This window comes from Cariama cristata, unplaced genomic scaffold (genome assembly GCF_000690535.1).
Source record: "Cariama cristata isolate BGI_N322 unplaced genomic scaffold, ASM69053v1 scaffold14788, whole genome shotgun sequence".
Taxonomy (NCBI): domain Eukaryota; kingdom Metazoa; phylum Chordata; class Aves; order Cariamiformes; family Cariamidae; genus Cariama; species Cariama cristata.
The window spans coordinates 27,189-39,284 of NW_009630800.1; the positions used below are offsets into that span (position 1 = coordinate 27,189).

General features: G+C 40.6%; 1 protein-coding gene across 2 annotated transcripts in view; it reads right to left on the minus strand.

Moving 5' to 3' along the window:
* Positions 1-2,577: 2,577 nt before the first annotated feature.
* LOC104165937 (mitogen-activated protein kinase 10) overlaps positions 2,578-12,096 on the minus strand; it is a 53,130-nt gene continuing 43,611 nt past the window's right edge. For both annotated transcript variants that reach the window (XM_009705713.1, XM_009705714.1), the window contains exons 8-10: positions 9,641-9,704; positions 8,977-9,054; positions 2,578-2,720 (exon numbers count right to left, since the gene is read on the minus strand). In XM_009705713.1, coding sequence (XP_009704015.1) covers positions 2,578-2,720; positions 8,977-9,054; positions 9,641-9,704 — 285 coding nt within the window. The remainder of the gene's footprint in view (positions 2,721-8,976; positions 9,055-9,640; positions 9,705-12,096) is intronic.

Here is a 12,096-nt window from a genome sequence, read left to right on the forward strand (position 1 = left end):
TGAATTATACCGTGGGACTAAGAGCATGCGTTTTGACTTCAATAGGTGGAACATGGGAGATCTGTAAGCATCCGTCTACTATAAATGACTTCTCCGCTATCGCCTATGCCATATCTCCGTAATATCACTGGCAACAGAACTGTGATTATTCCAAATTTCCACAGTCTACATTTGTGGTATTTTTGCAGTTTCTCTTCCATGCAGCTTTGCCTCTTTGAGGCACTGTTTTGTGGGTTTTTTAAGTAACACACCCAAATGGTGCACACTAAGGAATGTAAAGCAGATACTAGTTACCTGAATATTATTTATATCTATGGTGAATTAAATCTGGAGGTGATACATTTAATTATTGCTGAAAAGTCACCCTTGGTGTTATTGCCTTCGTACCTACAGAGCATTGCTGTTTACCTTTCAATACTTTTATGATCATTAGCTTTGAAGTGAGAGTTATATCACTCAATAGTGACTTGATGTTTCATGGCTTGACAGAGAATACTGCTAAATATTTTTAGCAGTAGTAAATTATTGCTTTTACATTTACTGCTCTGAGTTTTTTAGAACATTATTGACCTAATTTTATTCTCAAAAAAAACTTCCATAAAAATCTACCAAAAATACACCTGGGAAAAAAACCAACCCACAGCATTTCCTACAGCAATTTTGAGACAGCTTAGACCTACCAAGTCTGAAATTATTTTATATCCACTTAATTTTTGTCACCCCTCCTGCCCACCCTGGAGAGAAGTTTTTTTTCTTTGCTTTCTTCCCTTTGAACAAAATCTGACTTGATACTCAATTTTTTTCCTACCACAGAATGGCAGGCTTGTAAGCCACCTAACAGAACAGTCCGATTTTGGTAGAATTTTGCATACATAAGAATTAGAGAATTGAAAATATCCAGTAATATAGTCTCAACAGTTTCTCTCTTTGACATTTGGAAAAGCAGCAGAGTATGATTTAGCTGATTTCAGTTTACATGGCACACTTTGGTAAGAGGAGAGATGGCTCTGATTTTAGTTACTTTCCAACTCAGGTAATGATGACCTCGCAGTGGAAAACGCTAATTTCTCTGGTAAAAACACTTGCTGTTACTTACCACTGGCAATCCTATGTATTATTACCCAGTAAAATCAATTTGATATTCAGTCACTGTTGGGTTCTTTGGAACTCATCAAAACTGCCTGAGAGCCCTGACTGCGACCCTTTCAGCCCAGCGCACTAGCTGATTGATATCCTCTGCCATTACTTAGAATTTAGGAATACTAGACCCATGCACCCTGTGATTCTTTTCCATGTAACACAGGTGATAAAAAACGTCCTGGGAGTCAGATGATTTGTCATGAGCAAATAGCCTGTTCTCTTAGTAGTGGAGATCCCTGCAAGGGAATGATTTAAAGGGAAAAAACAACTTCTAAGCTGCAAACATACACTGAGAGGGAGTGGGCCAACAAATATCCTTTCTCTGTTTAACCCAGTAAAAATCTAGAGGTTAAATAAAAACAAGTTGTTGCATGACCTTTTGGTCATAATGAACTACGAACTCAGATGATAACTCACTTAATGTTGACAGGAAAAGTTGCTTACTGAGATAAATCTTTCTGGGCTTAGACATGCATAAAACCCCTTCATTCTTGTTCCCTGTAGCTTGCAAAGATACATGTGCTTCCTTCTAACCTGGTCTTGGCTTGGCATATCTGCTCTAAAAATCAGAACAAGTTTTAACATTCACAAACAAATATTTTTCTATGAAGCTCTGTGGCTTCTTCTTTCAGTACAAACTGGTTATTATTTCAAAATATATATACAACTCTCAGCAGAAATTTTGGTGCTACATCTTCAAGTGTCTGAGGGAGCCAGGGTTTGATGTGGTTATTTACACTTCCACAAATCCTCATACAAGATACGCAACCTCATCAATGAACAAACAAATAGAATATATACTGGTAATATCACATATGTAGTTTTGCAGTTCACCTGAAATGGGCCATTTATAGTTGTGGAGTGCAGACTAAGTACGTATGCAGATGTGCGTGTTCCTATAGGCACACAGCTGCATACACTGCCAGAAGTCGATTGGCACACGTGTGTCTGTGCTATTTGTATATGAAGAAAAATGCATGTATATCCCTCTCTGCCTCACTGGCTAGAAGAGGACAGAACAGAGTGAAGGCAGATACACACACTCGTATGTTTGAGAGTGGCTACTGCACACCTTGTCATGCCAGTGTGAAAAGGACAGTTGCAGGTTGCTGGTATTGCAGCCATTAATTTTACATCTTATGGGGAGGTGGGGGGGGGAAAGGATTTTTCAGTTCCTTTTTTTTTTCCCCTCTCCCCAGTAAGCATCATTGGAAGAAGACCAAAGCAGAGCAACTATAAGTTAAATATACACTTGAGCTTAGCTGCATTACATAACTCTGTAGGAGAAGCAGGCGGAAAAGATTTGTTTGTTTGTTTGTTTCATTTAAATCTTTGTATTTTATTTCTCTTCCTTTTCATTTCTTAACTCCTGTTAATTTTTCCTCCTAAATTACATCATCCTCTGAAGAACGCTGGGTTTCGCAGGCAGGCGGCTAGTCACCTGCAACAACCGAGGGGTCCCGCAGAAGCTTCCAGGCTGCTGTCCGTGTCAGACGCCAGTGTTTGATCCGTGGACATAGATGAGATGTCATTGACAGATGAGGATGGAGGGAGGCTTTCACTGCTGTTCACTGCTGCACCTGTGCTACGAAAATGAACACCAACGTGATTAAACCTGAAACCCCAGAACTTCTCACAGTTTAAAAAGCAAAGGATACTCACCCTGTGGCAACAGGCACGTAAGTACACAGATCATTTTAAACAATGGCAAACATTAGCAGAAAACGAGCTGTACAAGTTTTAGGCATTGGATAATATTAAATATTTTACCAGGAAACTCTCTCCCTCAACAGTCTGTTTTGAAGAGGTATGGCTCACGTTGTGCCTGTCGCTCCACTTCTTTCTAGCCTTCTTAAGAGTTACAAACCACCCAACAATCAGATGCCTGAGAGGATCGCACAGGCACCAACAAGATGATGAAAAAAACCCAACCCAATCCTCCATACTCTCTCATAAAATCCCAGTTTTCTTGTAGGTGGTTTAGTAGAATGAGTGCCATCAAATCACCTAGTGGCAATGCAGAGAAGATGGCGGTGGGGGAGGCAAGGCTGGTTTCTTCCCCTTAGTTGAGGACTAGGTGACTAAGGCTAGGATTTCAGTGGTGACAGGATTTTTGTGCATCCAAGTTTACCTGTCCTCTGTAAAATGACGATAGTACCAGGTATTATTTTAAAAAAAAAGAAAAAAATCACTTTGACTTTGTGAAACGAAGAATGTACCTTCATGAGCTTATCATTACCATGACTGACCATTTATCACATCCCCGAATATTATCAGAAATTATCTGTCCTATAAATGCCGATACCTGTGTGATAATACAGAGCCACATGAAGAATGTATTTATCATGCAGCTATGACTGCTCGGCTGTCACTGCACATTAACCTCAGCTTGTCTTTAAGTTCTCAGAGTAGCAAACAACAGTTTGATTGGTATTTTTTTTCCACTCAACTTCCAGGCAATGTTTTGTTCTCCTCTTTCCACCAAAATTAACACTGTCTGCAGTTTGAGAGGGATACATTAATTTTCATTAAATATTAATGACAATAAAACGTGATTTTGCGTGATAATTGCACAGCTAGTAACCACGACACGCAGACCTTTGTTCTGCAGATAGATGCCATTTCATTCTTATGGCCAAAAGGTTTTCTTGGCTGACTTTTACAGACTTTCATTTCCTCAAAATGGACAGAAATTAACATCTACTGCCTTGAAAAGCAAGAGAACACACCTAATAAAACACACCTAGTAAAAGTACAAAACTCATATATTCTTAATACAGAAATTAATAGCCATCCATACAGCCTCGGCGAAATATATGATGCTGTGGGCGAAAGGAGAGGATTTCTGTCACTTTCCAGTTTGCAATAAAAAAGTTACTTTGAGAAAACAAGCCACCATACCATACTTCCAACCACTCTTGTATTTTCCTCAACTTTTTCTTCCCTTACACACATCCACTATAAACGTGCACAAAACAGAGACAGGTACGCTCATGTTCAGAGCTCCAGATGGGAACGGCTTTCTGCTGTTGTAGAAGTACAAAGATCCTGGCATCAGAAGAACCCTTAAATTAGTTTACTCTCCTGATACATTTGGAAAACAAAATAGATAATTTTGTAAATGCTGCAAAAAGACAGAGCACTCTGAATGATGTCTCATCAGTGACTGCAGACAGCAATGATCCATCTTTTCTGACAGAAGATTTGTTTTTCTAAGAGTTACTTACACGTAATCAGTAATTGCCCAGTACAATACTGTACTTCATGTTTACATGCTATTAAACCATGTGGCATTTTATGAAAATACTGATCGGTCAAGACAGATGCATTTAAATATAGTCAAAATATGACTGAATTTAATGATATTAATGACTAAACAATATATTACCTTTCTAAATGTTTACAGTCCTGGACAGAAGCCTGCCACTGAGTCATGGATACTGTCCCAGGAATCAAATGGAAAGAATTCCAGTAGGTTCAATAGACTTTTGATCAAACTGTTGCTGTGCAGCTTTCTTTGATGTATATGTGATCAACTTAGCTAGGCAAAATAACTGAAGAAATAGCTGCAGAAATTGTATAGGTAAAGATTTTGTTACGCTCTGTCTGATTCAGCACCACTGAATTCAATAAACCCTGCTATGGTCGTTTCAGCAAGTATCAACTCATCCCATGAGTTTCTGGAAAATGCATTTTTATGGTAACTCCTCGCTTTCAGCACAATTCCATGTGACACCACACACAGACCTCATAGTTACTCTTGCAGCCCCAAAACACCCGGACTGAAATACCCACAAAACCAAATGAAACCACACCAAACCTAAATGACAGAATTAAAGAATTCAGCTGCACAAAGCCGCACTTAATGCAGCAACACTCAGAAACCCAACCAAAAGCTGTCCTAGTCAGTAAGCCATGCTTCATTTGCTATGCTCAGCACCTGCCTGGTGCTCCAACAGCTTGTTCCTGAAGGGATGGGTGCCAGGTGAAAGAGGGCAGAAATGACAGAGGTGCATTCAAAAGAGAAAAAGAGCCCCAGTTATGGATTTGCTGGTTGGCAGGAAACTTCTCACTCGCTGCTGGGTCGAGGAAAAGAGCAAAAGGTTAAAGCAGGTGAGAAACAGCTCCTGGGATCTGCTTGTGGCTCTGCCATGGGCTTGACAGCTAGTCTTTTAAAACCACACATCAGCTTCCCTGCTCTAAAGGAGGGATTCCTTCCTCAGAGGGCTCCTCTGAAGCCCGATTTAATTAGCACCTACGGAAGTGCTTTTAAGACTTCAGCTGCGAAGTGGTACCGACAGGGGGAAAAAACTGAGAACTGCAGCTTTTGCTGTTTCCAAAAAACCCCTTGGGTCTGTCTTGGGGATGTACTCAGCTTCTTATAAATCATGTAATTAGTAACTCTTGATATCCAATGTCACACTGCTTGGCAAGTCCAGCAGCTGCTTATTTTAGGCTCTGCACAGGACAGAAGAGAGCTACTAAAGGTCTCCAGTCATTCTTGGGTGATAGCAATGAAGCTGACCAAGTCAGACAGCAACTACAAGGCAGGAAGGGAAGAATAAAAGAGCAATTTTCAGGAAGAAAGGGAGCTGCTAAGAATCAGCTGTGCTGAGATCAGCACTATTTACTATACGGAGTATCCAGAAATGAGAAGACAGTTGAAAATGTTAGGTATGAAACTGTAGCTGGGTAGTGAAGACTAGGGGAGGGTGTGAGAGTAGGTTAGAGAGTATGCAGTGGCAAGAGCAGAGGAAATCGAGCAGCAAGGTTATTTACTTTAGACAGAACTCAGGTTTAATTCTAAATAATTTACAGCCTTCTATTAAATTTTTTATTTAATGGAAATAACTGCTGGTTGATAATACCACTCAGAAACACTTTTTTTAGTGTGTTAACCAAATAGAAAACAGTATTGGTAAATTCCTCCCAGATCTTTGCATAAAACAGTTTATATCCTTTGCTTCTCTGCTTCAGAAATGATAGAGCAGAAGAGTCCTGAGATTGCTAGTGAAAAGTTCTACTGCACTTCTTGGTAAAGCAAGTAATTTAAAATAAGTAATACGTCTTCTGTGGAACCCAGCAGGAAACCTCAACAGAAGATGCACATACACGTGTGATAGCCACACACACATATACAGAGAGAGATATATGTGCGTGTGTGTGTTTGTATCCTGGAGAGGATATAGGTGTATAAAAGGTATATATCTTCATGTTATAAGGGTGTGAATTAGTCAACAATCCTGAAGGTTGATTACATTTAGTGGCTATTTCTCACATGCATTGTTGTGACTGAGTTCCACTGAGAAAACATTTTCTTTTCATCACTTTTATTCTCCCAGCCAAGTAATGATATGGCATAGACCCTTTGAATAGTGAGCATCTCAGTATGGGCTACAGCATCTGAATTTATAAATAGAACTGTTTAGCAATTCTGTGACATAGAAAGAACAGAAAATCTAAAACTACCATCTAAGATTAAATCCAGTGTTTATGTGTGCATGTGGACATACATGGGGTGTTTGTACATATTGCTTACATATTTATGTAACACATATATACGCACGCAAATCTTTCCACTCAGTTCAGCACTACTAGTGCCTTAAGCCGACAAGCTTGGACACTGCGATCTGTGAAAGATAGAAGTCAACTAGGTAAAGTGTAGAGAAAAGCAGTAAGTCTGAAAGATTGACAGATGTGGGTAGTGGAGTTCAAAGGAAGGAAGACTGATTAGGGATGAGATAATGGAATTTATATGAGCTAAAAGCTACCAGAAAGAAAGATGGAGGAAACCGTTCTCCATGTTCTCTGAAGACAGGACAAGAAATAACAGAGTTAAATTGCAGCAAAAAAAAGATTTAGGCAAGACAATACAAAAAGCTTTTTGAAAATAAGCAAGGTAGCCTACAGATGTCTTTTGGAACAGGCAGCAGAGGTATCTGTTGGGAACAGTTTTAGACACAATTGATTTTGTTTGTCGGACATGAGCATGAGGGGCACTTGAGGTTCCCCCCAAGCCCCACATTTCAAGTTTATATGTTGTATTAACTAATTCTTCATGGGACAAGAGGAAGCACTAAGTGACTGACACCCTGATACAGAGGCACTCTAAGCAGTCTGCGCTATCAACGGGCAACTATTATCCTTGGGGCTGTCAACTTGCACCATCTCCCCAAAAGCTCTGATCAAGCAATCACAGAAACTCATCTCCAGCTTCCTTGCGATAATTATTGATAAGAGCGCCAAATCTTAGCCTTCTGAATTCTTGCCAGGAACATCGACCAACGAGCAATATGTGTGTAGATCCTCCCTCATTTCCCTTACGCTCAGAACTGGTGATCCATTTTACCTCCTCCTTTCAGTATGTCATTTAGTCGAAAAAAATTAAGTCAAGTGCATAAAGTGCTGAAAACCAGGAAATCTACTATTTCATAAAACAGCCTCATCTCAGAGCAATTTTTAAATAGTTGCCACGCTTGTCGGTGCCTAACAACCCAAAAACAGTCAAAGGGGAACAGCAAAAGCAAGACAGGTAAGAAATAGCAATTTCGTATGTTCGAAAATGTTTTACATAAACCATAAAAACCTTCCACATAGGAAAAACAGAACATGGAATACATAAAGAAATCCCTGGGTAGTTAATTCCTGAAACCAGCAACTGCAATGTTTTTTGATCGTAAATCAGAATGCAACCATTCTGTACGGGAGAGAGGGAGAGATTTAAGAATGAGGATTTATCAGATACTGGTCAGGGCCCCAGATTTCTTTTCAGCGGTGGTACAGTACTTTGGGAAATTAAATCTGTAAGCCCTATACTTTGTTTGCTACTCGGCAAGAACACAGTGGAATTTTTTCAGTATCTTACTTCATCGATGTCAAAATCCAGGTGCAGTGCTCGCGCTCTATTACCAGTTACTAAACTTCCTCCATTGTTGCCATGTCTCCCCTTGTCCTGTCAGTTACTAATCCTGCATTCTTGTTCTAACAGCAGCAAGTGAAAAAATGAGAATGCAAAAAAAAACCCAACTCTGAAAATAGGCAGAGAACACTGAATTAAATGATTTTACTTTGAGGAAAGGCTCTGCAGAAGGTAGTTTTACCCATAAATACTACTGGAACACTGTGCTTAAAATCTGGGCACTTCAAGACTGCCAGTGAAAGCGTTCCTTCACAAATACGTGTTTCTGTGTACCGGCAGTCACATTGGCATTTCTGTGAAAACACTGCCGACGTGAATTTTCCTCAGAAAAAAAAAATTAATTGTGATTTTTTTATTTTTTTTTTTTGTGACAGGACTTTAAGACTCTGTGTTTGAAGACAAGTTTCCCTTCTCATCAAAGTATCAACCAAGCTTGTCAGCCAGCTGTTCTAACGTTATCAGACTTCTGACAGGATAAACTACCACAGTAGGTACCAGATGCTTACGTGGGAGGGGGTGCAGTGTCTCATGTCCAACAGATGTATACATGCTAACACCACAGATTTTACTTAGTTATCCGTATAGTTGCTTTAGTTCAGGTATCCATCCATAAGGAGTATAATAATAATAGTGTGAGATAAGCCTCCCCACCCACAGGAATATAATCTGTAACCACAGATCTTTCCATAGAAAATACCAGGACTACTATATCTCAAAGAGCAAGCAGACGGATTTTGAAGTATTAACATGACACTGGAGTGCAATTAAGCAAGATCAACCCATTGGAAGCACTGGATTTCAGAAAAACTTCTTAATTGGCCTACATAACTGCAAGTGTAGCCCCAGTGCTTCAGCTATCTCCGTTCTCTTTTGTCAGTGCGGAAAAGACATCAAAGTTATTCAATGGGGCTGAGTACCTGAAGGAGAAGGCTGTCCTTTTACTACGCCATTTTTAGTCTTTTCTTCAGAGTTCATTACTTCTTTGTAGATGAGTTCTGGAAGAGAGAATTGCGACAGTAACAAACAGGAACCAGGGCCTGTGATCAGGAACAAAACAACCACCACCAAAGACAGTGTCGTAGCCCTCCTCTGAGCTCCCTGGGTCTGCCCTACCTTGTCTGCATGAGTCTGACAGCTCTACTCGCCTAAGACCTCTCTCTTCCATTCCCCTCCTCTCCTATCATCTCTTTTTTGGAGCTGAATTTAGACAAGTAGGGTTAAACTAGAACACAGGAATTGTTTAATGCTGTACTATCCAGAAATGAAGCAGCACAGTAATACAGTGCTTTTTACTGTGGGTAAAAATCTGACACATCATCATTCTGTTCTCCAGATGATATCCTTAGATTGCAATGAAGCACTGGAATCTGCACCTCCTGTGTTAACATTAACCGGTGTAGATGAGGATAGTTCTCGGGACATTTCTTCTATTTTCACTGCCAAAGCACCAGTTCGTAGGGCTAGCGTCAATTCTTCATGTCCAAGGAAGTCTTTTAATTTTACACTGACGCACTTGGCAGTGGGACATGGCCGTTCTGCCACTGAAATACCATTTCCCTTAGAATTCTAAACTGCAATTACCTTTCCATTCCTCAATTGTATGTTCCCTTTCATCCAGCTGTTTGTCATATATCTGAGGAGGAGGCTGCAGGAGAGAAACAAAGCTATTTAGTTGATTGTCTGTCACATTGTAAATAATTAGGAGTAATTATTTAAGAAAATGATAAATGCTCTTCTCCCTCTTTGTTATCCATCCTGTACATGCAAAACCACACAAAACACATTTGAATATTAAAGGGATGAACACTTCTGGAATTCAACTGTTTATGTAGAAGAAATCAATATACTTCTCCCTTTTTCTCTTTTAAACAAAGAGGCATAGTTGCAGTTGAAATAGAACGCAGGTGAACAACGCCATTGTGCTTATACTGAGCCCAGGAACTCCACACACAAATTGTTTGCCCTGGCAGAGAAAGTACTGTCAGAGTACCAGACAAATACCAATCCTGACTAATGAGTAGCAATATTACTATATTAATGTTTAAGTTGCCCTTTAGACATCATACTCACTGCTATACAAACTTCTCAGAGTAACTCTAGTTTTGAAGTAAATCTCCCTACCAGAATTTCTGATCCATGTTCCAAATTCCCAAGCTTTCCAGTATATGTATTTTTAAGTAACTTTGCTTTGAATAGAAAGCTTTTTTTTTTTTAATTTTAAAACCTGTATTTTTCAGTTGATGAGAATGTCACCAAAGTAGCAGATCCTGGAATTTACCAAGACAAAGGCAACTAGAGTTTCCAAGAACCTGAACACCTGCTTTCATTGGGCAACTAAGCCATGTGTTCATTGTCTCTCCTGATGTTAGCTGCCAAATACAGCAGCCAAGCAAGGCAGACAGAGGACTCTCTCCTCCTTCCTTCTACCAAGAAGCTTCAGCAGCCAAGGTAAGAGTATCTAATGAGGATGGAAACAAGATCTACAATACTTTCTCACAAGTATTTCCTTTAGCTTTCATCTCAGGCACTCGGCCATTGCGTCCCTTTCAAAACATCCTACTATTAAGTGCACATTTACCAAGCTGTTTTCTGATTCACTAAGAAGTTGAGAATTTGCTCTCAGGACTCTAACACCATAGGTTCATTAAGCTATTTGCAGGCTACAGATGCAATGGAGAAAGTAATAGCTCAGCGCTGTATTATGGACCAGGAAAATTATATGATAGCTGAACTGCACAAGTTCACTGAATACAAGTTCCTGCAGAGTGATATTTGTATTGGGTCTAAAGACGAGGGAATTAAGTGAACTCCTGGATTCCCAAGTCTCAAGTCACCTGAGAAGGTGCTGAGTGGGAACCTGAAACACGTGCCATGAGTTAGAGTGCCAGGCCTCAGCAAGGGTACCTGAGGTTTTGCTACATCAGCAAGGTAAGACACAGCTACACAAGAGGTCCAAGTCCAAAACCAATGCAGCTGTTCTCTTATCCAGCACAACAACCCTTCTTGGTCCCTTCCAGTGAGTCCTGAAGCTTAAGACAGATTCAACCAAAATCAGTGCAGTCTCCACGGGACTCCACGCTTCTGCTGACTGGGATATCGGGGAGCTGAACGCTACAACCCAGGGCAGGTGAGCCTTCACCGTTGACCAGCGGGATGGGGTAAGCTCGCTCCACTCCTCCAGCTCAGCCACTCAGCCAGCCTTGAGGCATGCATTTCCTACCAGGGGAAAGCAGAGAAAGCTGGCAAAGACATGGAGACCCTGGTGGGACTAGGAATTTACCGGGAGACTTACAGGGGCTGTCAGCTCCTCTGTGTAGCTGGCTCTTGGCTTTTGCGGTAGCAGTAGGGAAGGCATTTGGCTGAGCTGTTGTCTGAATACAGCGATAGACCCACTGCTTCTCTGTCAGGTGGAAGGAAAGCAGGTAATCCAAGTTGGACAAGAATATTCTGCAAGTACCTTTCTTTCTCAAACCTTCAGGGAGGGGCTTACAAAAAGCACAGGCTGTGGGTGAAATTGCTCCTACCAAGTGTAAACAGTCTTTTTACACCTTCCATAGAAAAACAGAGGTATTTCTCCCCCAGCCAGAAATAAGAAAATAGATTCCTTCACTACTTCAATTCCCGAACACAAATTACAGAATCAAAAGGAGCAAGTGATCAAATGCACATTCCTGTCCTCAGTTCACACAACCACAAAATCTGTGGCTTACGTCTCTTCTAATTTATTTCAGCTACGTCTTAAGCAGGCATAATTGGCTAACAGGCAACAAGAAAAGCAGCAGTAATGATTTCCTAGATTAACACATTCTGAAAATGAAGACATTTTCCAGGGAGTGAGCCCAGAATAATCTCATTCGTTACCAAACTCCTGTTTTGCTATGAAGACAAGCAAGGGAGAGCAACCAAACTCTGCCCTTTACACATCGCAGAAGGCCAGAAACTGCACCTGCACAGCATTCGACTGCCGTACCACTGCTTTTACTGCAGACCTTTATTTGTGAGCTAGCAGAACCCACAGCTATAAAACATAGCTCTCA